The 27,835-nt window shown below is 42.7% G+C and overlaps 2 protein-coding genes across 6 annotated transcripts in view; one reads left to right on the top strand and one right to left on the bottom strand.

Moving 5' to 3' along the window:
• Positions 1–449: 449 nt before the first annotated feature.
• LOC133552894 (trans-L-3-hydroxyproline dehydratase) lies at positions 450–7,632 on the top strand. Of its 3 annotated transcripts, none has more exons than XM_061900467.1 (6): positions 450–562; positions 3,128–3,610; positions 3,671–3,840; positions 5,914–6,036; positions 7,197–7,334; positions 7,410–7,632. In XM_061900467.1, exons 2-6 carry the CDS (start codon positions 3,133–3,135, stop codon positions 7,533–7,535), a joined length of 1,035 nt encoding a protein of 344 aa, XP_061756451.1. In that variant the 5' UTR covers positions 450–562; positions 3,128–3,132; the 3' UTR covers positions 7,536–7,632. The 3 variants fall into 3 exon arrangements, with proteins under 3 accessions (XP_061756451.1, XP_061756450.1, XP_061756452.1); XM_061900466.1 differs by having other exon boundaries at positions 455–562; positions 3,131–3,610; XM_061900468.1 differs by lacking the exon at positions 5,914–6,036 and having other exon boundaries at positions 455–562; positions 3,131–3,610.
• Positions 7,633–8,465: 833 nt separating this feature from the next.
• The window catches only part of LOC133552893 (disheveled-associated activator of morphogenesis 1-like), a 116,892-nt gene continuing 97,522 nt past the window's right edge, over positions 8,466–27,835 (bottom strand). For 2 of the 3 annotated variants that reach the window (XM_061900463.1, XM_061900464.1), the window contains exons 11-26: positions 26,330–26,468; positions 26,192–26,250; positions 25,535–25,722; positions 24,891–25,190; positions 24,681–24,788; positions 24,200–24,229; positions 23,126–23,223; positions 22,773–22,857; positions 22,583–22,689; positions 22,209–22,297; positions 21,967–22,135; positions 21,791–21,898; positions 18,772–18,832; positions 17,751–17,882; positions 16,739–16,909; positions 8,466–9,332 (exon numbers count right to left, since the gene is read on the bottom strand). In XM_061900463.1, the coding sequence (XP_061756447.1) occupies positions 9,120–9,332; positions 16,739–16,909; positions 17,751–17,882; positions 18,772–18,832; positions 21,791–21,898; positions 21,967–22,135; positions 22,209–22,297; positions 22,583–22,689; positions 22,773–22,857; positions 23,126–23,223; positions 24,200–24,229; positions 24,681–24,788; positions 24,891–25,190; positions 25,535–25,722; positions 26,192–26,250; positions 26,330–26,468 (2,057 nt within the window). In that variant the 3' untranslated portion in view covers positions 8,466–9,119. The remainder of the gene's footprint in view (positions 9,333–16,738; positions 16,910–17,750; positions 17,883–18,771; positions 18,833–21,790; positions 21,899–21,966; positions 22,136–22,208; positions 22,298–22,582; positions 22,690–22,772; positions 22,858–23,125; positions 23,224–24,199; positions 24,230–24,680; positions 24,789–24,890; positions 25,191–25,534; positions 25,723–26,191; positions 26,251–26,329; positions 26,469–27,835) is intronic. The other variant, XM_061900465.1, reaches the window with a different exon arrangement.

Genomic DNA, 27,835 nt, shown 5'->3' with positions numbered 1-27,835 from the left:
TCATGTCGCATGCCCATTATCTGTTGTTTTGTCTCATTTGTTACTACATGCAATTAGGGGCTGTTTGAATATTTTGGGGTATATTGTAACAATTTTGTTATCAACATTCGGGGACACTCTTGAAATGTACTTGTTCTTTACTATTTTTACACCATTTTTGGTTTGCCGAGGTTATTTTTAGAGATGATTTCCAATATTACTATGTTTTCTGTGTGTTGCATTGCATTTGCACAATAGGCTGACATAACAAATGCTGCAAGCTGCAAATGGCTGCCAGGTCGCATTGACACACCTGCTGTACATGGAATACATTCCTAATTTTGTTAAAAGCCTGTCAAATTTCAGTGTCGAATATGTAAATGTTTGAATACTATTACCATCTATTTGAAATGTTTTACAACACAACCAAACACAAGAAGTTTTCTTCTCTGAGTTTAGTGACAGCATGTCTCATTTTCCACCACTTGGGGGCAGTGATGGACTTCCGCCAGTGCAGTGGCGCACAAGTGAGGGAATACCAAAAAAGAAGAAAAAAAGTCGCGCTTGAAGTTTTATCGACAAGGTAAACACATTATTTGTCCTTTTTAACCACATTTCGACTTCTTTTGTTACGTTACAGCTATGATTGTAGCGCTAGAATGCTGTTAATGTGTATCATTTTGGGGTTGTATCGATTAAACCACAAAGTTGAGGCGAACATGTAAACAAGAGTGACCACACTTTTTCTGCAGGCGAGGGGATCTACCTCATTCATATATACAATTTATATTTATTTATTCATGAAAGATACGTTTTTGTTAACAAGTTAAAGGTGTTTAATGATAATACAAGCATGTTTAACACATGTAGATTCCTTTCTTTCATGAAGACAAGAATATAATACCTGATTGATGTCTTGCATTGATTGGAATCAGACAGTAGTGCTGATAACGTCCGCAGTTTTAAACAGAGGAGAAAAAAGTCCTCTTTTCTGTCCAATACCACATGAAAGTGGTTGTTTTTTGGCATCGTATTCGTCCAGCTTCCATACTTTTTTTTATACACATTAAAATAAATACCTTTGCAGAAAACTCCGTAGCTTACTCGCTTGTGCACGCCAGTTTTCTGAGACTCTTATTTTATTAGCGCAGGCCGGATGGTGCAGCGCTTTTATTGTGAAGACAGGTACTGTGCGGTCAGTCTTCAGCGTTTTGACGTCAGGTATGGTCTGTTGAAATTTAAAGGCCTACTGAAACACACTACTACCGACCATGCAGTCTGATAGTTTATATATCAATGATGAAATATTAACATTGCAACACATGCCAATACGGCCTTTTTAGTTTACTAAATTGCAATTTGAAATTTCCCGCAAAGTGTCCTCTTGAAAACGTTGCGGTATGATGACGCGTATGATGCGTTTGACGTCACCGGTTGTAGCGGACATTTTTTCCCAGCCCGATCCATGCTATAAGTAGTCTGCTTTAATCGCATAATTAAACAGTATTCTGGACATCTGTGTTGCTGAATCTTTTGCAATTGGTTCAATTAATAATGGAGAAGTCAACGTAGAAAGTTGGAGGTGGGAATCTTTTAGCATTTAGCCACACAAACACAGCCGTTGTTTCCTTGTTTAAAATTCCCGAAGGTGAAGCTTTACCATGGAACAGAGCGGTCAATCGAACATTGATCCCGACCACATGTCAACCGGCAGGTTTTGGTGAGAAAATGGTGGTAATAAGTCGGCTCTTACCGTAGTTATGAACGGAGATTGCGTCCTCCTGCAGCTGCGGACTATTACATCCTCCCACCGGAGACACTGGCGGTCACCCGTGGCCACACCCCTCCGACTTTCAGGTACTATCTAATCTCACTAAAACACTAGTAACACAATAGGCAGATAAGGGATTTTCCAGAATTATCTTAGTAAATGGGCTTCACGGTGGCAGAGGGGTTAGTGCGTCTGCCTCACAATACGAAGTTCCTGCAGTCCTGGGTTCAAATCCAGGCTCGGGATCTTTCTGTGTGGAGTTTGCATGTTCTCCCCGTGAATGCGTGGGTTCCCTCCGGGTACTCCGGCTTCCTCCCACTTCCAAAGACATGCACCTGGGGATAGGTTGATTGGCAACATTAAATTGGCCCTAGTGTGTGAATGTGAGTGTGAATGTTGTCTGTCTATCTGTGTTGGCCCTGCGATGAGGTGGCGACTTGTCCAGGGTGTACCCTGCCTTCCGCCCGATTGTAGCTGAGATAGGCGCCAGCGCCCCCCGCGACCCCGAAAGGGAATAAGCGGTAGAAAATGGATGGATGGATGGATCTTAGTAAATGTGTCTAAGAACATCTGAATCGCTCTCACTGCCCTCGCCTTTTTTTTCCTTTCTTTCTTTCTTGTCCTTCACTCTCATTATCTTTATCCAAAAATCTTTCATCCTCGCTCAAATTAATGGGGAAATTGTCGCTTTCTCGGTCCGAATCACTCTAGCTGCTAGTGGCTATGATTGTAAACAATGTGAGGATGTTAGGAGCTCTACAACCAGTGACATCACGCGCACATCGTCTGCTACTTCCGGTAACGGCAAGGCTTTTTTATTAACGACCAAAAGTTGCGAACTTTATCGTCGATGTTCTCTACTAAATCCTTTCAGCAAAAATTGTGGCAATATCGCAAAATTATCAAGTATGACACATAGAATGGACCTGCTATCCCCGTTTAAATAAGAAAATCTCATTTCAGTAGGCCTTTAACAGTGTTTCTCGTCATCATGTCGGTCATTTTTTTGATAAATAATGAGCTCACAGCAGCCAGCATCATCTCACAAGACCCTCGGGTGTCGTCAATGTGAATCAAGTGACAAAAGTGACACGTCTTGGTGAAGATTGATGATTGCTAATTTTTAGGTCTATTTTTTTTTTTAATGCCTGGCTGGTGATCAACACTTTGCTGAAACTATACCTAAGTATGACCAAAACTACAGGACTAAAAAAATGAATTAAGTAATAAAAGTCACACATTTACGATATAAAGTGCTAAAAGAAATCACCTTAACTTCCTACTATTTATTTATACTTGTTTACGCAGTAATGTATACCATTTAAAATGTATTAAAACATTTTTTAGCACAAGTACTGATATTTTACTTCTTTTAAGAAGCAATGGATGTCCAGCTTCCTCCACACGAGGGCGCCAAGCTCTCCGTGGTCGACATGCACACCGGCGGCGAGCCGTTACGCGTCATCGTCAGGGGCTACCCTGAGGTCCAAGGGGACACAGTTCTCTCCAAGCGGCGTTACCTGCGGGAGCACCTGGACCACCTGAGGAGGGCGCTGATGTACGAGCCCCGGGGCCACTACGACATGTACGGCGCGCTGGTGGTGCGCAGCGAGCTGGCCGAGGCGCACCTGGGCGTGCTGTTCATGCACAACGAGGGCTACAGCACCATGTGCGGGCACGCCGTCATCGCACTGGGACGCTTCGCCGTGGACTATGGGCTGGTGAAGGAGCCGCGCTCGCCCGAGACGGCGGTGAACATTCACTGCCCGTGCGGCCTGGTGAAGGCTTTTGTCGAGTACTCCGAGGGGAAAACTGGAGCTGTGAGGTTCCTCAGTGTGCCGGCCTTTGCTTTCGCTACAGGTGGGGTTTTAACTTTCGCCTGTACTTGTGTCACCACCAATGACAACAGTGCATCCACAGATCTAACGGTAACGGTAAAAGGCTTCGGTGACGTGATGGTGGACATCGGTTACGGAGGAGCCTATTACGCCTTTGTAGACGCAAGGAGGTTCGGTCTGGACGTGTCCAAGTCCAGGACTCGAGACCTGGTGGATGCTGCCACAGCAGTGACCACAGCGGTCAAAGCGCAGGTAATGTAGGAAGTCCACTGTTTATACACACATTTCCCATAGGAAGTGGTGCAAAATTAAGGGGTTCCAGGGTCAAACTATCACCAACTCAAAACCTATCTAACTACACTCTACTTTATGCTGCCCTTTTTTTTTTTTTTGCTGTAGCTGTTACATATACTGTAATATTGTACATGGTAATTGTGATTTGTTATATATTGTATAAAAATATAATAATATATTGGTAAATATTACATGTTATATTTTATATCGCTACTAGGGTAATTTTGTTGTGTACTTTGTACCTTTCAATTTCGCCCTCTTTCTGCCCTTGTGTGCATTATCCTTTCCATCCTTTGTAACTGAGCTACTTTGTGGAATAATTTCCCTCTGGATCGATAAAGTTTGTCTTAACTCTAAGTCTAACTTGTTAACAAATTGACTCATAAAGTGTATAAAAATAAGCTAACCAGTTGATATTACAAACCCTGTCTCCATATAAGTTGGGATATTGTGTTAGATGTAAATATAAACAGAATACAATGATTTGCAAATCATTTTCAACCCATATTCAGTTGAATATGCTACAAAGACAACATATTTGATGTTCGAATTGATAAACTTTTTTTTTTTTTCAAATAATCATTAACTTTAGAATTTGATGCCAGCAACACGTGACAAAGAAGTTGGGAAAGGTGGCAATAAATACTGATAAAGTTGAGGAATGCTCATCAAACACTTATTTGGAAAATCCCACAGGTGTGCAGGCTAATCGGGAACAGGTGGGTGCCATGATTGGGTATAAAACAGCCTCCGAAAAAATGCTCAGTCTTTCACAAGAAAGGATGGGGTGAAGTACACCCTTTTGTCCAAAACTGCGTGAGCAAACAGTTTAACAACAACGTTTCTCAAAGTGCAATTGCAAGAAATTTAGGGATTCCAACATCTACGGTCATATCATCAACAAAAGGTTCAGAGAATCGGGAGAAATCCCTCCACGTAAGCAGCATGGCCGCAAACCAACATTAAATGACCGTGACCTTCGATCCTTCAGAGGGCACTATATCAAAAACCGACATCAATCTCTAAAGGATATCACCACATAGGCTCAGGAACACTTCAGAAAACCACTGTCACTAAATACAGTTCGTCGCTACATCTGTAAGTGCAAGTTAAAGCTCTGCTATGCAAAGTGAAAACCATTTACCAACAACATCCAGAAACGCCGCCGGCTTCTCTGGGTCCGAGATCATCTAATATGGACTGATGCAAAGTGGAAAAGTGTTGTGTGGTCTGACGAGTCCACATTTCAAATAGTTTTTGGAAATATTCGACATCCATTCAGACTGTTATCGACGCAAAGTTCAAAAGCCATCATCTGTGATGGTATGGGGATGCATTAGTGCCCAAGGCATGGGTAACTTACACATCTGTGAAAGCACCATTAATGCTGAAAGGTACATGCAGGTTTTGGAACAACATATGCTGCCATCTAAGCGCTGTCTTTTTCATGGACGCCCCTGCTTATTTCAGCAAGATGATGCCAAGCCACATTAAGCACATGTTACAACAGCGTGGCTCTGTAAAAAAAGATTGCGGGTACTCTCCTGGCCCGCCTGCAGTCCAGACATGTCTCCCATCAAAAATGTGTGGCGCATTATGAAGCGTAAAATACGACAGCGGAGACCCCGGACTGTTGAACGACTGAAGCTCTACATAAAACAAGAATGGGAAATAATTCCAATTTCAAAGCTTCAACAATTAGTTTCCTCAGTTCCCAAACGTTTATTGAGTGTTGTTGAAAGAAAAGGTGATGTAACACAGTGGTGAACATGCCCTTTCCCAACTACTTTGGCACGTGTTGCAGCCATGAAATACTAAGTTAATTATTATTTGCAAAAAAAAAAAATTAAGTTTATGAGTTTGAACATCAAATATCTTGTCTTGGTAGTGCATTAAATTGAATATGGGTTGAAAAGGTTTTGCAAATCATTGTATTCCGTTTATATTTACATCCATCACAGTTTAACAACTCATGGAAACGGGTTTGTAAATAAGCTGTTTTCTTACCTTTTATTATCCCCCCTAAAAAAGGTGAAGCTCCACCATCCGGTCAGCGTCGATCTGGCCTTCCTCTACGGCACCATCCTCACCGATGGAAAAGACGAGTATTCTCAGGATGCTACTTGCAATGTCTGTGTGTTCGCAGACGCTCAGGTCAGACAAATGAAATTACCGGTATTTCATTTTTGAAAAATAGGTGAGACAAAATGTGTTTTTTTTAACCACCAACATAGGATGAAATGACAAAATTGGTAGCTAAAAGCCCTTAGGTTGAAATACAATATCAAAGTAATGAAATCAAGTAGCTATGTCCTCCGGATTCAGATTAGCATCTAAAACAGGGGTCTCAAACTCAATTTACCTGGGGGTCACTGGATGCAGAAACTGGGTGAGGCTGGGCCACAAGAAAAGATTTCTTAAAAAAATCTAACATGCACTTTTTAATGAATTCACCTTCTTTGAATGGCTTTCCTGCCCTAGCAACATACTTGCCAACTCTCGCGATCTTTCTGGGAAACACCCGAATATCAGTGCCCCCCCCCTGACGATCTCCCGGAGCAATCATTCTCCCGGTTCTCACACCGACAACAATATTAAGGGCGTGCCGTGATGGAACTGCCTTTAACGTCCTCTACAACCTGACGTCTCGTTTGCTTTTCCACCATACAAACAGTGTACCATCCCAGTCACATATTGTACGGGACTTCTGCAGACCCACGGAAGTGACTGCAAGGCATACTTGGTCAACTGCCATACAGGTCACACAACATAAACACAACAGAACAAATACCTAGAATCCAGTGCAGCCCTAACTCTTCCGGGCTACAATAGAGGGCGGGGTTGGGGTGTATATTGTAGGCCGGAAGAGTTAGGGCTGCATGGGATTCTGGGTATTTATTATGTTGTGTTACGGTGCAGATATTCTCCCAAAATGTGTTTGTCATTCTTGTTTGGTGTGGGTTCACAGTGTGGCGCATATTTGTAACAGTGATAAAGTTGTTTATACGGCCACCCTTAGTGTGACCTGTATGGCTGTTGACCAAGTACGTCTTGCAGTCACTTACTGCGTCTATAGAAGCATACTGGGCTGGCACCCTGTTTGTACAGGTCGTAGAGGACGCTAAAGGCAGTGCCTCACAGTGTCCTCTTAAAATTATTGTTTGGGTGAAATCCGGGAGAATGATTACCCCTGGAGGGACACTGAAAATTGGAAATCTCCTGGAAAAATCAAGGGTATACAGGTATGACACTGTAAAGTGTCATTCATATAAAACTCGCGGGTGGTGGATGTTTGTGACACTTGTTGCCTGCAGGTGGACCGAAGCCCGACCGGTTCTGGCGTGACGGCGCGAGTGGCCCTCCAGTACCACAAAGGTCTGATCCAGTTGAACCAATCCAGGACGTTCAAGAGCGGAGCGACAGGATCTCAGTTCAGAGGGAAAGCAGTAGAGGTATCTGGTGTTATGTTTTAAATTTTTTTTTTTACACTTTCAGAGTCTTGAGTTTTCTGGCGTGGTATGCTTTAGGAGACCATGTGTGGGGACTTCAAGGCCGTGGTGGTGGAGGTCGCCGGCAGAGCCTTTTACACTGGAGTTTCCAATTTCGTGCAGGAGCCAGATGATGTATTGACACATGGATTCCTGCTGAAATGAGCGTCCTTTCACCTATGGTCACGAGATAGAGCTGTGACTTCTCCAAGGCTTACTGTAACAGTGCTCTACATTCACTAAATGTCATCATGACAATAAAGCATGTTGTCTTGTTTTCTGTCATCAGTGAGCAGTAATAGAAAATATCACAGTCTGTTAGTATCTCAGAATTGATTTTTTTTTTTGGTCTGCTATTATCTTTGTTCGGTGGATAAAAAAATGTGCTGACATACAGTAACAGTTACAGCAGGGGTGGGCAAACCTTTTGGCTCAGGGGCCACATGGGCTTTTGAAATTTGACAGACGGGCCGGGCGAACACATGATGCATTTCAAAGCATATCATATCTGTTGGAACTCAGAGTAAACTTACCAAACATGGGCTTTACGTCTATTTTATTTAGGGGGACGGCGTGGCAAAGTTGGTAGAGTGGCTGTGCCAGCAATCTGAGGGTTACTAGTTCAATCCCGAACCTTCTACCATCCTAGTCACGTTCGTTGTGTCCTTGGGCAAGACACTTCACCCTTGCTCCTGATGGGTCCTGGTGAGCGCCTTGCATGGCAGCTCCCGCCATCAGTGTGTGTGAATAGGCGAATGTGGAAATACTGTCAAAGCGCTTTGGGCTCCTTAAAAAGGGTTAGAAAAGCGCTATAGAAGTACAACCCATTTACCATTTTCAGCACTATCCTATCAAAACCTCAAAGAAAAAAACAAGGTATTATTACAGGGTTAAAACTGAAATTCACTTTCAGTGTTGTTCACCTTTTTTTTTTTTTTGCCAATGCGTCATGGTCTAGCATCAATTCTGTTGTGGCAATTCTCAAACTTTGCTTAATTTTCTTCTAATATTTGGCGGGCTGGATTAAAAAGAAACGTGTCCCCCGGGCTTTAGTTTGCCCATCCCTGAGTTACAGGGATAAAAACATATAGTGAATTGGTTGGGTATGTTTTTTAATGGCATTATGACTTTTATATGTGCAAATGTGTAAAAAGCGCAACCTTTTTGTACACATGTACGACCTCTATGACATGAGTGACTTTTAGGCCCAGGCCCGGAGAGTACCAACTTGAAATAAGATCAACAGTTAAGGCCAGCTCTTAACAGGAATAAAAAAAAAAAAAACAGTGCTCTGATATATCTTTAAATATATAAACGCTGCACACGTGTGAAATCAGGAGAGAATCTACTTTGCTTGCAGTTAAAGCTCTGGTAAAATGAAGCGTCTTCCTTCCCTGGTAGATGCTACTCTCAGCACCTTCAGGTTGGAAATTGAGTCTCCCGAAAAAAAGAGCAGCGAGGATCCATGACATCACTTTGTACAAAAAACCGTCCCCACGAGTCTAAAAGTAGCATGTAGAAAAAGAGCGTATCCAATCCAAATGTGTTCTCCAGCATCGTCGCGGTTAGACGTGAAATGCTCGCGAGGATGGGGAAAAAAATGTCAAAACGGGCGTGGCCGTGTGTGTGTGTGTGCGCTTGTTGCCAGGCAGGAACGGAGAGGAATGTGCATGTCGGGTTGAAACAGATATTTGGAAACAAAAACCTGAAAAGTACCTACAAGGACAGGAGCAGGACGTTTTCCGGCTCTTAGAAGTTGAGCTTGGTGACGGGCCGCTCTCGGCCGGAGTCTGTGTTCTGGCTGTTGATGCGCTTGCGGTTGCGCTTCATCTTGGACAAGTCCTTGTCAAACACCTCACCTGAGCGCAGCGCAGACACCAAGTCGTCAAACTCCCCGCCATCGTCCTCGCCGCTCGCCTTGGCTTTACGCGCCTTTCGCTCCTTCTCCCTTTGTTCTTTGAGCTGGTGGCGCAAAAATAGGAGTTTTCTTTATTTTAGTTTTATTTTATACACTTCTTTGACATGTTAAATGTTAAAACATTGTACACTTAATAAAGGTTTAATGATTGTGACAGCTAGGGACCATTACAGTGAAACCTCCATTTAGGAACCCCTCATACAAACATTTCATTTTACGAACAACAGACTTGATAAAATTATGCTGAGATTTACAAAAAATCTCTTCACTTACAAACTTTTCATCCAATGTGCCTGCAGCACAGCCATTGTGGACAGGCTGATCGATCTCTGGGTGATTCCCAGAGCCCCCAAAAAAGTCGGCAGGCTTTAGAGCGTTTTCTATTCGGGCTCCAGTACTCTGGAATGCCCTCCCGGTAACAGTTAGAGACACTATTCAGTAGAAGCTTTTAAGTCCCATCTTAAAACTCATTTGTATACTTTAGCCTTTAAATAGACCCCCCTTTTAGACCAGTTGATCTGCCGTCTCTTTTCTGTTCTGCCCCCCTCTCCTGCGTGGAGAGGTTATCAGGTGACAACAGATGACGCGCTAGCTGTCCAAAGTCGGGACCAGGTTGGACCACTCATCTCTGCATCAGTTGGGGACGTCTCTGCGCTGCTGACTTGTCTCCACTCAAGATGATCCCCTGCTGACCCCATTACGGACTGGACTCTCACACTATTATGCTAGATCCATGATGGACTGGACTCTTACAATATTATGCTAGATCCACTATGGACTGGACTCTCACACTATTAACTATATCCACTATGTACTGGACCAGGGGTGGCCAACCACCCTCTACCACCTAGGTCACAGGGGTGGCCAACCGCCTCCTATTAACAGGGGTGGCCAACCACCCTCCCTAGGTTGGTGGTTGGCCACCCCTGTGACCTAGGTGGTAGAGGGTGGTTGGCCACCCCTGTGACCTAGGTGGTAGGCCACCCCTGTCCTAGGTAGTAGGAGGTGGTTGGCCACCCCTGTACTGGACTCTCACACTATTATGTTAGATCCACTATGGATTTGACTCTCACACTATTATGTTAGATCCACTATGGACTGGACTCTCACACTATTATGTCAGATCCACTATGGATTTGACTCTCACACTATTATGCTAGATCCATGATGGACTGGACTCTTACAATTTTATGCTAGATCCACTATGTACTGGACTCTCGCACTATTATGTTAGATCCACTATGTACTGGACTCTCACACTATTATGTTAGATCCACTATGAACTGGTCAATTATGTTAGATCCACTATGGACTGGACTCTCACACTGTTATGTTAGATCCACTATGGACTGGACTCTCACACTATTATGTTAGATCCACTATGGACTGGACTCACACTATTATGTTAGATCCACTATGGACTGGACTCTCACACTATTATGTTAGATCCACTATGGACTTGACTCTCACACTATTATGTTAGATTCACTATGGACTGGACTCTCACACTATTAATTTAGATGCACTATGGACTGGACTCTCACACTCTTATGTTAGATCCACTATGGACTGGACTCTCACACTATTATGTTAGATCCACTATGGACTGGGCTCTCACAATATTATGTTAGATCCACTATGGACTGGACTCTCACACTATTAATTTAGATGCACTATGGACTGGACTCTCACACTATTATGTTAGATCCACTATGGACTTGGACTCTCACACTATTATGTTAGATCCACTATGGACTGGACTCTCACACTATTATGTTAGATCTACTATGGACTGGAGTCTCACTATTATGTTAGATCCACTATGTACTGGACTCTCACACTATTATGTTAGATTCACTATGGACTGGACTCTCACACTATTAATTTAGATGCACTATGGACTGGACTCTCACACTATTATGTTAGATCCACTATGGACTGGACTCTCACACTATTATGTTAGATCCACTATGGACTGGACTCACACTATTATGTTAGATCCACTATGGACTGGACTCTCACACTATTATGTTAGATCTACTATGGACTGGAGTCTCACTATTATGTTAGATCCACTATGTACTGGACTCTCACATTATTATGTTAAATTCACTATGGACTGGACTCTCACACTATTAATTTAGATGCACTATGAACTGGACTCTCACACTATTATGTTAGATCCACTATGGACTGGACTCTCACACTATTATGTTAGATCCACTATGAACTGGACTCTCACACTATTATGTTAGATCCACTATGGACTGGACTCCCACACTATTATGTTAGATCCACTATGGACTGGACTCTCACACTATTATGTTAGATCCACTATGGACTGGACTCTCACACTATTATGTTAGATCCACTATGGACTGGACTCTCACACTATTATGTTAGATCTACTATGGACTGGAGTCTCACTATTATGTTAGATCCACTATGGACTGGACTCTCACACTATTATGTTAGATCTACTATGGACTGGAGTCTCACTATTATGTTAGATCCACTATGTACTGGACTCTCACACTATTATGTTAGATGCACTATGGACTGGACTCTCACACTATTATGTTAGATCCACTATGGACTGGACTCTCACACTATTATGTTAGATCCACTATGGACTGGACTCTCACACTATTATGTTAGATCCACTATGGACTGGACTCTCACACTATTATGTTAGATCCACTATGGACTGGACTCTCACACTATTATGTTAGATCTACTATGGACTGGAGTCTCACTATTATGTTAGATCCACTATGGACTGGACTCACACTATTATGTTAGATCCACTATGGACTGGACTCTCACACTATTATGTTAGATCTACTATGGACTGGAGTCTCACTATTATGTTAGATCCATTATGTACTGGACTCTCACACTATTATGTTAGATTCACTATGGACTGGACTCTCACACTATTAATTTAGATGCACTATGGACTGGACTCTCACACTATTATGTTAGATCCACTATGGACTGGACTCTCACACTATTATGTTAGATCCACTATGGACTGGACTCTCACACTATTATGTTAGATCCACTATGGACTGGACTCTCACACTATTATGTTAGATCCACTATGGACTGGACTCTCACACTATTATGTTAGATCCACTATGGACTGGAGTCTCACTATTATGTTAGATCCACTATGGACTGGCCTCTCACACTATTAACAAGATCCACCATTGCACTGGTCACCCAGGGGGGAGTGGGGGTCCCCACATCTGCGGTTCCCTCCATGGTTTCTCATTGTATCCCATTGGGTTGAGTTTTTTCTGGCCCTGATGTTGGATCTGAGCCGAGGATGTCGTTGTGGCTTGTGCAGCCCTTTGAGACATTGGTGAATAAGAGCTATATAAGTAAACTTTGATTGATTTATTTAGTCAGCAGAGCTGTCATAACTAATGTGATAATTTAAGTGCTTTTTAAGGGTTTGCCTTTATACAACATGTTTCTAGTTTTGCTGGAAACATGTTGCTGTTGAGGGGTTCCGGTTTGGTGGACGCAGGATTAGGTCTCTTCTTTTTGTAGATGATGTGGTCCTGATGGCTTCATCTGACCGGGATCTTCAGCTCTCACTGGATCGGTTTGCAGCAGAGTGTGAAGCGACCGGAATGAGAATCAGCACCTCCAAGTCCGAGTCCATGGTTCTCGCCCGGAAAAGGGTGGAGTGCCATCTCCAGGTTGGGGAGGAGACCATGACCCAAGTGGAGGAGTTCAAGTACCTAGGAGTCTTGTTCACGAGTGAGGGAAGAGTGGATCGTGAGATCGACAGGCGGATCGGTGCGGCGTCTTCAGTAATGCGGACGTTGTACCGATCCGTTGTGGTGAAGAAGGAGCTGAGCCGGAAGGCAAAGCTCTCAATTTACCAGTCGATCTACGTTCCCATCCTCACCTATGGTCATGAGCTTTGGGTCATGACCGAAAGCATAAGATCACGGGTACAAGCGGCCGAAATGAGTTTCGTCCGCCGTGTGGCGGGGCTCTCCCTTAGAGATAGGGTGAGAAGCTCTGTCATCCGGAAGGAACTCAAAGTAAAGCCGCTGCTCCTCCACATCGAGAGGAGCCAGATGAGGTGGTTCGGGCATCTGGTCAGGATGCCACCCGAACGCCTCCCTAGGGAGGTGTTTAGGGCACGTCCAACCGGTAGGAGGCTACGGGGAAGACCCAGGACACGTTGGGAAGACTATGTCTCCCGGCTGGCCTGGGAACGCCTCGGGATCCCCCGGGAAGAGCTAGACGAAGTGGCTGGGGAAAGGGAAGTCTGGGTTTCCCTGTTTAGGCCGTTGCCCCCGCGACCCGACCTCGGATAAGCGGAAGAAGATGGATGGATGTTGTATAAAGCCAGTCACAAGAAATCAATGGACGAGTTTGAAACATTGAGAAAGTATCCACAGTGTTGTTGACAAAAAAGTTTTATCAGTTATGTTCCTTTATAGAATGTGGTGAGAATGGGGGGAGGGAGCTGCGCTCTCTCTTTATCTGTCGCAAAAAGTGCATGCGCTGCTGAGCTCTTTTTTCAGTGTGTAGGGACCAGGTCATAATGTCAGTTATCTGCACCCCCAGGAACTTGGTGCTGCTTACCATCTCCACCGCAATGCCATTGATGAAGAGTGAAGAGTGGAGCATGGCTGGACTGGCTTTTTGTTGATGTTCTCCGGTGTTTTGTGTTAGTTCCTGTCCTGTGCTTTAATTTTGGTGACTCTTCCTGTTGTGTTGGTGTTTTTATTGTGACCGCTTCACACATCTTTCCCAGAGCATTTCCCCTCACCTGTTTTCTGTTTGCAATCAGTTCTATTTAAGTTGAGTGTGAGCCAACATTGTTTGTTAAAATTAAAGTTAAAGTACCAATGATTGTCACACACACACTAGGTGTGGCGAAATTATTCTCTGCATTTGACCAATTCCCTTGATCATCCCCTGGGAGGTGAGGGGAGCAGTGGCCTTGCCCAGGAATCATTTTTGGGGATTATCCCCCAAATCCAACCCTTGATGCTGAGTGCCAAGCAGAGAGGTCCCATTTTTATAGTCTTTGGTATGACTCGGTATATAGCTCGGTTGGTAGAGTGGCCGTGCCAGCAACTTGAGGGTTGCAGGTTCGATTCTCGCTTCAGCCATCCTAGTCACTGCTGTTGTGTCCTTGGGCAAGACACTTTACCCACCTGCTCCCAGTGCCACTCACACTGGTTTAAATGTAACTTAGATATTGAGTTTAACTATGTAAAAGCGCTTTGAGTCACTTGAGAAAAGCAGTATATAAATATACTTCACTTCACTCAGCCGGGGTTTGAACTCACAACCTACCGATTTCAGGGTGGACACTCTAACCACTACGCCACTGAGAAGTGATGCTACTATTCTTGATTCTCTGGTGACCATAGACGATCCTTTTGGACACTTAACGCAAGTACACTTGTACTGTGTGGACGCCATCAGCTTCACATTTTCCATTTAGTTTTGTTCTGTCAGAGCACTTCCCCGTTGCGCTCGCCTTTTGTTCATTTTATGAATAAATTCCACTTTTCAATTGCTCATGCCGTGTTCGTAGCAACACGCCCACTACACGCCAATTTATTTTTTGCATATGCTGTCTAGCATGTGGTTTTTGGATCTTAGTAAATCAGGCACTAAGTTCATAAATCGAGGCTCCACTGTAACTGACTTTACTTCAGCGTTAGAGCATATTCTCTTTTGGATTTTGAACCAAAGGCTAATTGGAAAAATGCGCCTCATCATAAGCACAACCCCAGTATTTAATCTTTAATAATACAAAACCCAAATCCAGTGAAGTTGGCATGTTGTGGAAATGGTAAATAAAAACAGATTTGCAACTCCTTTTCAATTTATATTCAATTGAATAGACTGCAACGTTCGAACTGAGAAAAGTAATTTTTTGGGGGCAAATAATCATTAACTTGGAATTTAATGGCAGCGACACATAGCAAAAATGTTGGCACAGGGTTATTTTTACCACTGTGTTACAAGGCCTTTCCTTTTAACAACACTCGGTAAAAGTTTGGGAACTGAACAGACCAATTTTTGAAGCTTTTCAGGTGGAATTATTTCCCATTCTTGCTTGATGTACAGCTTAAGTTCTTCAACAGTCCGGGGTCTCTGTTGTGCTATTTTAGGCTTTATATTGTGCCACATGTTTTCAATGGGAGACAGGTCTGGACTACAGGCAGGCCAGTCTAGTACCCGCACTCTTTTACTACGAAGCCACTTTGTTGTAACAGATGCAGAATGTGGCTTGGCATTGTCTTGCTGAAATAAGCAGGGGCGTCCATGAAAAAGACATTGCTTGGATGGCAACATATGTTGCTCCAAAACCTGTATGTATCTTTCAGCATTAATGGTGCCTTCACAGGTGTGCAAGTTACCCATGCCTTGGGAACTAATACACCCCCATACCATCACAGTTGCTTTTGAACTTTGAGCCTATAACAGTCCGTATGGTTTTTTTCCTCTGTGGTCCAGAGGACACGACGTCCACAGTTTTGAAAAACTATTTGAAATGTGGACTCGTCAGACCACAGAACACTTTTCCACTTTGCATCAGTCCATCTTAGATGAGCTCGGGCCCAGAGAAGCCGGTGTTGTTGATAAATGGATTTCGCTTTGCATAGTAAGTTTTAACTTGCACTTACAGATGTAGTGATGAACTTTAGTAACTGACAGTGGTTTTCTAAAATGTTCCTGAGCCCATAGGGTGATATCATTTACACACTGATGTCGGTTTTTGATGCCGTACCGTCTGAGGGATCGAAGGTCACAGGCATTCAATGTTGGTTTTCGGGCCTGCTGCTTACGTGCAGAGATTTCTCCAGATTAAACTTTTGATGATATTACGCACCGTAGTTGGTGAAATACCTAAATTCCTTGTAATAGCTCGTTGAGAAATGTTGTTCTTAAACTGTTGAACAATATGCTCATGCAATTGTGTGCCTCGCCCCGTCCTTGTTTTTGAATGACTGAGCATTTCATGAAAGCTGCTTTTATACCCAATCATGGCACCCACCTGTTCCCAATTAGCCTGTTCACCTGTGGGATGTTCCAAATAAGTGTTTAATGAGCATTCCTTATCGTTCTCAGTCTTTTTTGTCACTTGTGCCAGCTTTATTGAAACATGTTGCAGCCATCAAATTCCAAATGAGCTAATATTTGCAAAAAATAACAAAGTTTACCAGTTCGAATGTTAAGTATCTTGTCTTTGCAGTCTATTCAATTGGATGTAAGGAGGAATGCATGGGAAAGTAAAAAGCAGATCATTCATTACAACAAGAACAGAACCAAAGATGCAAACTGCTGAGGCAGCAATAATAGAGCTGATGGGTTTGTTGTTAACAGGAGGGCAAGTAACATTTTGAAGCGCACGCAGAGGTGAATAAAGATAGATAAAAAGACTGGCTGATGGTTCAGGTACCTGAGCTTCCATCTTGGCGCGGCGCTCCTCCTCCTCCTTGCGTCTTCGCATGTTCTCGTTCTCCTGCTGCGCCTCAATGAACGACTGCACAAATTGGTCGAAGATGCCAAAGAACTCGTCGGGCTGCATCTTGCTGGCATCCTCGCCAAAGTGCTTTACGGCCTTCAGGAACTGCAAGAGAGCAAAAAAGAGGGCCCCCTCAGGATTAGCGGCTTTCGCAGAGGACTCGTTAAGGCCGAGCTCTTTGAAATGAGAACCACCCCGCATGGAACCGCGTTTGACCAGCTACTGATTACAGCTGAGGCCGGACACCATGGTAGTTGGCTACTTTTCACAGCAGGTGAAAAAGAGCACGTCCAGATGTGAGGACATGCTGCGACAGCATCAAAGACTTCTCCAAGTTTAAGTACAACACCAAAAATTCAGAGAAGCACTGTAAACAAATATTCAAGACTGTAAATGATTCACAGAGACTAATGGTTGCCATGTGACCAGCTCGCCACTCTGGACTACGTAGTGCCGAGCGTGGCGACGGAAAATGCTTCAGATAAAAACCTTCTGTGCCGTTAAAGTAACGCGTAAATCAGACCTTGGCGTGTCCGGCTCTCTCCCTAAAAGGACAACCTGCTCAGGTTTCTTCTTGTAAAGGTCTAATGGAGGCCCGATTCTTGTTAAACTTCAAAATGTCTGTCTTTAGTGACGCAGCTGTGTCTAACGCGATGCAGCCATGAAATCTGGTCCTGGTTTCGGCACACACAGCAGCGAATGGGTGACCAGTAGGAAGGCCTGCATGTTAGGAAGCTGCCACGCTTCTGTTCCACTTTTAAGAGTTCTTTGAGAGGTGGCTGAGGATTTTAACAATTTCTTGACATGTGGCCATATCCAAGAAGAGACTGAGGGCAGCAAAATGGAGACTGCAGAGCTCACTAACAACAACAATAGCCTATCAGGTGCTTTTGTCAGTCATGCCTAAATAATACCTGGTAATACCGTGCTGTGGACTAGTACTCACCAGGTCTTTGGCCTCTGTAAGAGAGTCCTCTACATCGGAGAAGCTGAAACTAGCCAGGGTGATAAACTGGCTCACCACAGACACAAACTTGTCGCCCAGCTCCTGCGGTCGATTCTTCTGGTACTCCAGCTCCTGGAAATCAAACCAAGAGAGTTTCAATGGTTAATATAGAGCAGAGCTGGGCAAATATTTTGACTCGGGGGCCACATTGAGAGAGAAAAAATGTGTCTGGGGGGCCAAGGTGTATGTGTATATAAATTATATGACCACATTTAGCTGTAAAAATCTGCTGTACAATATGTGTGTTTAAGTCCCTTTTTTTCCAGGAACACTAATACCAAAAGTCACAATGTCCGATGAGAGTTCTAAAAACGTTATGACGGACCACCTCAAAACAACGGAATGGAATTTTACAGTTTTTTACGGAATGGGACACCCAAAATGTACATTAAAATAAATAAAATGGGATTTACAATATTAACTATTAACAATAAAACACTGAATAATAACAACAAATAAGTGTCGCTCCTCTTTTACTTTTCAGACCAGCTCCTTGATAGGTGTGTATCTTTTACAATCAAGTAAAACAAAAATTTTAAAAACATCAAAATATGAATACCTACAATGTGATCTATTATCAGGTAAAAGTCTGGTTCCCCATCTGTTTTTGACACACGCGTTTCGGGCAGGCTGCTATGAAAACCAACCCCGCCCACTCTGCTTTGTTCCTCGTCTGAGCTGCTGTGCCGTAGATTACCGTAATAACTCGTAAAACACCCAAAAGCGCAGATTTCAACCACTTAAAATACTTTCTGTACTTAAAGACTTATGGTAATTTAAAAACAGCAATGCCCATCATAAGGGCGGCGACAGTTTTGATGTTAAAGGTCTAAAAAAAATTATGTACAACGTCTGGCGGGCCGGATTGAAAATCTTAACGGGCCGCATGTGGCCCGCGGGCCATATTTTGCCCAGGTCTGACATAGATTAACCAGTTCAAAAGCAAAAAAAGATGACATACACTCTCCACGTTTTTGAGACCGCTCCGCAGGTTGCCGATGTCTTTCTCCAACTCGGTCATGCTGCAGTGCAAAAAAGACAAGTTGTCATACAGTGCAGGTTTTTAAGGCAAATAACATCTTTATAATTCAGTTCAACCTGAGATTCCTCCCAGCCAATTAGTGAAGATAATAATGTTATAATTACAACATAACTTCTCTATTGTTGTTGAGACACTGTGTGTGAGTGACAGGAGGAAAGGCTTGCATGGAGATTTAAGTGGTTTGGCTCCACCTGTTGATTCAAATGTACAAAGCTCGAGACCAGGTGTCGATCACAAACACCGATCCTGTCTGACTGACTCTATTTTTGGCCCCCAGGCTGACAAGCGGCCAGCTGCTCCATACAGTGTTTTTTTCTGTTTTGTTGGTATTTTCCTGTAGCAGTTTCATGTCTTCCTTGAGCGCTATTCTGCGCACCTGTTTTGTTTTAGCAATCAAAACTATCTTTTTGTGTGGACATTGTTGATTGTCATGTCATGTATGGATGTCCTTTGTGGACGCCGTCTGCTCCACACGCTGAAAGTCTTTGCTGTCGTCCAGCTTTCTGCTTTTATTTTGCAGCCAGTTCAGTTTTAGTTTAGAAGCACTCACTTTTAGTTTATTTTTCGTTTAAGCATTAGATAAAATGTTTACAAAACAATTAGCTGCCTGCTGCCACCTACGGATATTGAAGAGTATTACACAGTTACTCTGCCAATCTCTAGACAGCACTGACACTCAAGAACGGCACATTATTTGCAGATTATAATTACAGGTTTGCATAAAATATTTTTTGACCCAATTAGGTAAAATTACATAATCTCCCACGGCACACCAGACTGTATCTCACAGCACACTGGATGAAAAACACTTTTTAGCTCAGGGGCCACATGGAGGAAAGTCTGTGCACACGCGTGCCGGACTATTAAAATCATTGCATTAAAACTAAAAAATAAAGACAACTTGAGATTGTTTTCTTTGTCTTACTTTGGACAAAAATAGAACAAACACATTCTGAAAACATTACAATAAAAATATTGAAAAAAATACCGGCAGCAGTGAAATTTACATCCATGAAGGAAAGAAGAAAGGGAATGATTGTTTTTAACTGAATACATTTAAATAAAAAAATATTTTCTTTTGTATTATTTTTTTTCTGAAATAACATTTATGACAACCTTTTTCCAAAACACAATATAGAATGTGATATATAACAAGATAATGCATACATGTATCATTTGTTTTCAAAATGATTACAAAAAAGTGGGAACCTGAAAATTTACTGTCAGACCCCATTTGTATGACTTGATGGGGTCCCTGGGACCCCGTTTTGAAAATTCCTAGCGCCAACACTGATGAAGTATTGGTGCGTGCAAAACAGCACCAGGCGGCTGTAGCCAGCGGGCCGGTTCTAATACTAATCAAATATCATCTGGGGGCCATAGATAATTCATTTTCAGGCTGGATCTGGCCTGCAGGCCTTGATGGTTCTTTTAAGATATAACCAGTGTTTGCAGGAATTAATTAAACCATGCCCCTTTTTTTTCCCAAGTCCTTAGGACAAAAAAAACCAGCTAAAAGGCATAATGTCATGCCAAAAAGGTAAAATGCTGATACTAACAACAAATAATGAGTTTCCTGAAAATACTGTTATCCTTTACAAAAAAATGTACACGCACATCTGTCATTACCAATTGTGCAAATTCGACAATGGCATCATCAAAATAAATTATAGTCCAGTGGGAAAAAAACTAACACTATTATGAATCCAACTAAAAAGAATATGACTCATATTAAAGGCCTACTGAAACCCACTACTACCGACCACGCAGTCTGATAGTTTATACATCAATGATGAAATATTAACATTGCAACACATGCCAATACGGCCGGTTTAGTTTACTAAATTACAATTTTAAATTTCCCGCTGAGTTTCTTGTTGAAAACGTCGCGGAATGATGACGCGTATGATGACGCGTGTTTGTGACGTCTCGGGTTGGAGCGGACATATTAGCCCAGCACCACACATGGCTAAAAGTAGTCTCTTTTAATCGCATAATTACACAGTAATTTGGACATCTGTGTTGCTGAATAATTTGCAATTTGTTCAATTAATAATGGAGACTATAAAGAATAATGCTGTTGGTGGAAAGCGGTGGATTGCCGCTGCTTTTAGCACCGAAACACAGCCGGTGTTTCTTTGTTGTGAAGCTTTAACACAGAGCGGTCACGCGAACATGTTTCTCTACGTCAATGAGCAAGTTTTTGGATGGGAAAATTGTGATATTAAGTCGACTCTTACCGGAGACATCAGTGGATTATGGGACCTCCTTCTGCAGCTAAAAAAGGCAGCTGTGATCTTGGGTCCTCCATTCGCTTCTCTGAGAGACACTGGCGTTCACCGCAGCCATCCGACTTTCATGTATGACTTTACAATCTTACTAAAACACTATTAAAACAATAAGCAGATAAGGGATCTTCCAGAATTATACTAGTAAATGTGTCTATTTACATCTGAAATGCCGCCCTCCGCCTGGAGCCGTTGCCTTTTTTTTTTTTTTTTTTTTTTTTTAAATCTAGTACTTCACTCTAAACGTCCTCATCCACGAATCTTTCATCCTCGCTCAAATTAATGGGGAAATTGTCGCTTTCTCGGTCCGAATAGCTCTAGCTACTGCTGGCTATGATTGTAAACAATGTGAGGATGTGAGGAGACCTACAACCCGTGACGTCACGTGCACATTGTCTGCTACTTCCGGTAAAGGCAAGGCTTTCTTGTTAGCGACCAAAAGTTGCGAACTTTATCGTCGATGTTCTCTCCCTAAATTCTTTCTGCAAAAATTGTGGCAATATCGCAAAATGATCAAGTATGACACAGAATGGACCTGCTATCCCCATTTAAATAAGAAAATCTCATTTCAGTAGGCCTTTAAGTCTAATAATAAGACTACGTATGAAGTTATCTATGGTATGATATGATGTGTTTTAGGCGTCACATACTTGACTTTTGCTGCTTCAGGGATATTCTCCAAGTCGCCCTGAAACTTGAGCACTTTGGGGTACTTCTTCTCCAGGATGGTGATCAAGTAGTGCAAGAGGTTGATATTTCTAGCAACACAGGGGAACATTTCGATGAGTCACTTTGTAAACTTGCTGAGTTGAAATGGCGCGCTTACTTGTCGATGCTGGATTTGGTGTCGGCAATCTTGTTGAGAGAAGACACCTTAAAGCCATATGCGTTGCCCCTCTGTCCCTTGTTCATGTAGTTGCCGAACGCCAGCACCACCTCCAGGAGCTGCTTCAGGTTTCTGCTGTGTAAGACCTCTTTAGAAGCCTTGGTCAGAGCTGAGTCACAAAGAAAAAATGTTAACGTCTGAAGCGGCGGCCTTGTTCATAGAAAGACTCACACTTTGCTCACCTTCAACTTTGGGTTTGATCTCTGCTACCCTCTCTGCAAACTTCTTTTTGAAGTACAAAGATTGCAATCTCTGCTGGTAGTGGTTTATTCTAGAGGCAAAAGTGTACACCAGGGGTACAAAAACAGACTTAACTGTCATGACTCTGTTGACTAAACTGTAAAGAAAACACAATTATCCTAATACTGGCTCCATGTATTTATGGATTGTGATTCACAGACAACCGTTGTTTTCCGCTACAGAGCACCACTCTGTGTCACTTTGTTTAGCACCACTGACAAAGAAATAACACGGCCTGCTGCTTGGCAGCAGACCTAACGTTCCGTGAAGCTGTCACAACAGCTGGAGACGGAACGAGACGGAAGAAAATGCGTACCGGCTCATCTCGTAGAGGAAGCGGTCAGGTTTGGCCATGCGGTCCAGTTCGTGCTTGTGCTCCTCCAAGAGATCCACGTCGCTCTTTTCCGGTACAAATTTCAGCAACTAAATGCCAAAGGAGGGCTATTAAGTCATTTAAGTTCATTAAAAGTTTCAGAGAAAAGGTGTTCAGGTGTTAGTTAACATACCTGCTCCAGCATGTCTTTAGGAAGGTCCTCCTGCTCATCCATGGTAAGGATGGCTCTCTTGATTTCCTCATTGGAAAGCTTCAACCTACACAAAGCCAATCCGTCCATTACCACATATTCCCTCTGCTCTAATAGAGGCTGTGCTCCTAAATAACTCTTGGTGTCGATGTGTCTATCATTAACTTTGGTAAGAACCACCCCTCGAATAGACCCATTACAATGACCAACACCATCATGAGCCATGGCAGAGCAAACATGGCATCTGTAAAGCTTAAAGAGAACATGCTGCTGACGAGAGCACCCACCGACTCTCTGCAGTGGATGAAATAACCATCCCACCAGCCACTAAGTACCTTGAGAGGAGAATATTGCAGTTTTGCGCTCGACGGCCGTCGATGACTGACAGTTCCTTCACTTTTTTGGAGCTCAGCGTGTCATCCTCTGCCTCTTTCTGTCAGGCGAATTGTGACAATAGTGTCAATGAGACAGCGTGATGTTCAAATGTAGTATAATGATGGTCACTCACTCACGCACGCACGCACACTATACAAAAAGGTCACAGGGGTAAGGCCTAGACAAAGTGGAACCAAATTACAGGTAAACAAGTACTCGCTTGCCAATATATTCTATTTTATATATATATATATATATATATAGTACAGGCCAAAAGTTTGGACACACCTTCTTACTCAATGTATTTTCCTGACTATTTAAATTGTAGATTGTCACTGAAGGCTTCACACCTATGAATGAACACATATGGAGTTATGTACTTAACAAAACATGTGAAATAACTGAAAACATGTTTTGTATTCTAGTTTCTTCAAAATAGCTACCCTTTGCTCTGATTACGGCTTTGCACACTCTTGGCATTCTCTTGATGGGCTTCAAGAGGTCGTCACCTGAAATGGTTTTCACTTCACAGGTGTGCTTGAAACCCATCAAGAGAATGCCAAGAGTGTGCAAAGCAGTAATCAGAGCAAAGGGTAGCTATTTTGAAGAAACTAGAATATTAAACATGTTTTCAGTTATTTCACCTTTTTGTTTTAGGTACATGATTCCACGTGTTCATTCATAGTTTTGATGCCTGCAGTGACAATCTACAATGTAAATAGTCATGAAAATAAACACATTGAATGAGAAGGTGTCCAAACTTTTGGCCTGCACTGTATGTGTGTGTGTGTGTATATACAGTATATTCTGTATATGTGAATGAGTGAAAGGAAGAATAGCCGTGGTATTGCGACACATGCTGGTTTTAAACCCTGAATATAACACGGCCTTCTTATTAAGTTTTATTTTTCTTTTATGAATGAACTGTTCCATAATCAGATCAGTACGGTGATTTATTAATTAAAGTGTGTCTTCTAAATTGGCAAGTGAGTTCCCAGACTATATGACTACTGTACTTAGGTAAGCACACTCACCTGTTTGTGGCTATTGATCGTAAAGAAGTCCTAAAATGCAGTCAGGGAGCAAGGGAAGATTTAAGCATTCATTAGAATAAGTCAAGCAGTTGCATGATGGCAGCCCAAAACAACACAACACAACACGGCAAATAGTCAAAAGCTCATTCAGCACTCATGAGGCCGGCAGCCAGGTGTGAGTGGATGTGGGGATGATTATACACTTAATGCTTAATGGTAAACGTGTCTGGTTGATTTTTTTTACAAATTTGCCAAAAAAGCTCATGCACGTTGTTATGTCCATTGCTAAAAACAGTGCTCAGCCTTAGGTGACATGGCGGAAAGAAATAATTGATGCTTAGTGAATCAAACATGCATGTTCAGTCACGTGTGGCTTTCCAATCAAGTATAGCAAATTGTTAATGATGAAGTAAATCAAATGAATGCCCTAAAACCACACTGATGGGAGCATGTGGTGTAAAAAAAAATTATGCATCAGTACCTGCTGTCTCTGATAGGCTGAAAATGTTTTTTCAATGTCCTCCAGATCCAGGATTTTGAAAACCTTTGCATCATCCACCTCCATCCAAACGGTGCCTTCAAGTTTATTCTGAGTGGAAGAAAATAACATGATTCTCATTGTCATACTTCAAGTCAAAATGGTGAAAAAGGACCTATATTGGGAAGTATTTAGACAAGTATATTTCCTCACCTCAGCTAACTTGGACCAATTGAAGGACTTGAGAGGGTTGCATGGCTGCGGAATGTTCTTTCTCTTCATGGAAGGTCCCAGCGGAGCTCCCGGAGGCAGTGGGATGCCTCCGATGGGGGCGCGGCCCAGAGGGGGTGGAGGGCCGCCCGGTGGAGGAGGGGGAGGCGGGGGATGCATGATGCCACCCGGAGGTGGGGGAGGAGGCGGACACAAGCCAGAGAAGGTAATCGTGTTTGGTACAGGGCCACCGGGGGGTCCTGGGGGTAGAGGGGGTCCGCCTGGGACAATGGCAGCTTGTCTCTGCGAGGAAGAGATTTGATATGTGGTTTGAAACGGATGACAAAACAAGGAAACACATGATAGGGATGGGCATAATAATCCATTTGTTATTGGAGTGCACTACTTGGCTGATTCCAGCAGAGGCGCTGTTGATTCAGTCGCAAATAGTTTGCTGTCTAAGCAAGAGAAATGTGACGTCAGCTATAATAAGTTGAACTACATGCAAATGGAAGGCATGGAAGCAGGAGTCCAAAACAATCAGGAAAAGAGTGTCCCAACCAATACAATAATGTGATGATTAATCGATCAGGGATCGTGAGCCAAATGGCCATTCCGAGCCATATCAAATATAAAGTTCGACATACTGTGCTGAGTTCGTGGAGCCGTGCTGTGAGTTCGGCCACGTGCTGCTTGACATTCTTGTGCTCACTGCTCTCCTTCTCCAGTTTCTCTTTCATCTTGTTGAGTGTCTGCATCATGTCCTCCTTCTCTTGCGTCTTGGCGTCACATTCGCGCTCCTTCTTCTCGAATCTCTGCTGTAGCTCGTGATGCTCTGTGGCAGGAAGTCATCAGTGGAAAAGAATTGTATTTGAAATCTTGTTTGTTTTTATCATGCCCATTAAGAATCATGCTTTACATACTCATATATGAAACATTGTATTTAACTTTAATTATGTAGAAGTAGAAGACCAGCAACACAACCAATGTTGTAAGAGCAGTGAAGATAAAACTGCTGAGCAAGCATTCACACCGTTGATGAATTCATTATGAAGTACAGCTAGTGTCACTTGCATGAGTTCTTGTGTAACCAACCAACATTTTAAGTGCATGCAGATCTAAATAAAATAGATTAATCATTATATTTAAAATACAGTTACTGCTATCTTGTGGGTGTTCGTAAAAAATACATAATTAAGGTGCCAACTGTTGCAGATGTTAATGCTGATGTTTATGACCACTTGCTTATTACTATGTGAGAATTATTAAATTATTGAGTAGAGGTTAGGTTACTTTTTTATTACCTTTTCTCATTTTTTCTGCCTGCTCTTTCCACTGTTTGACTTCATTTTCGTTGACTAACCTGAAGGGGACGACACACACAATTAGCAAGCTCGGACTCACTCACCTGTCTGCTAAAAAGGAGAAACGTGAGCACTCACATCCGCACTACGTTTTTCACGTTAAAGTTCTCCAGTGGCGTGACATCGGGATCGTGACCTTTGTCATTTTGCAGGACCATCTGCTGGACAATACGGTCGAGCAGCAGCCAGTACTGCACCGTGTTACCGCTCCTCTTGTCTGCAGAGAAAAAAGAAAATACGCAGCAGCGTTCATAATGAATGTCAGACATGGTGGCTGTGTCCTTGTAATTTACAGCATGGTGGCATCAATTTTTTTCACATGCTAGCGCGACTAAATGTTATTGCGCATGATACCCTTGACAATTTACTGCTGACAGGTGTTCTGTTATTGATGTTTTGGGTGCAAAGTGTCAGATATCACAGAAGAATACTAAATTGTGACCTAAAGCGGAAGGTTAACATAGGATATGATAAGACAGGATAGACTTTTCACTGTACAATGCGCAATGCAGATTTTCACATACAGTAACAAAAGTAAAACACAATGAAAAATAAATAATACATAACTCGCAATAATGACTGCATTATGTGTGGATCAATAATAAAACAAAAACACCATCTTAACACTTGTATGGTACACCAAGAAAAAAGGCTTATCACAGTAATCACGTAAGTGCGTTGTGAAGTATTATGGCTGTGGTTCAAAAAGAACTGCAGTGAAGCTCCTTCCTGCACTGAGGAAGTCAAAGTTTAATGGGAGAAAGTATGTGATGATCTCACTTGACAGTTATTGCTTTCTTGTATTTTGTATTATTTCCTGTCCAGAGTTCTTATTTTGTGTGTTGCACTTTCTGTTTGCCTTCGTTAGATAGATTAGATTAGATAGTACTTTATTTATTCCGTCAGGAGAGTTCCTTCAGGAAAATTAAAATTTTCAGTACAATCCCATTCAAAATCAGACAAACATTACAGGGGGACAGAACAGGATCGCTGACGGGTTTGCCGGCTTCCAGCGCCCCCTACAAGAAAGATGAGATACAGGTAAACAAGGGGTGGGGGGGAATGGGAGAAAAAAAATAAAAAAAATAATAGAAGATTAAAATACAATTAAAAAATCGGTCTTAGCCTGGGCCCTGGAGAGGGGGTGCAGACTGAGGCCAAGGGAAAAAACAACTCATAGCCATAGTACACATCCCTCTTACATGTGTGTAAGAGGAAAACATCAAACATCAAAGAACACAGAGGACATTAAATACATTAAAGCAGCAGATACAACCAGACACTTCTACATACAGCTATGAATAAAAAGTAAAAGAAACATATCCACTGTGGTGGCCTCTGCGGTGTTCCACGCCATCGTCCGCTGGGGTGGAGGGAGCATGGCCAGAGACAGGAGCAGACCCAACAAAGCAACCAAGACAGCCATGGCCAAAAGGCTCCCGGGAGGTAGATCCAGAAGTCCACAAAAAGGCACCGCAGAGGTCACGAAAGTGCCACCCCTTGTCACACAGTCCCAAAGGGTCCCGGACCAAATGGCAAAAAAACATAACACATGAAAACAAGAGGGAAATACAAAAGGATGAC

The sequence above is a fragment of the Nerophis ophidion genome, linkage group LG05 (assembly GCF_033978795.1).
Source record: "Nerophis ophidion isolate RoL-2023_Sa linkage group LG05, RoL_Noph_v1.0, whole genome shotgun sequence".
In the NCBI taxonomy this organism is placed as follows: domain Eukaryota; kingdom Metazoa; phylum Chordata; class Actinopteri; order Syngnathiformes; family Syngnathidae; genus Nerophis; species Nerophis ophidion.
The sequence above is the reverse complement of the archived record's forward strand: the minus strand, read 5'-3'. Positions and strand labels throughout refer to the sequence as shown.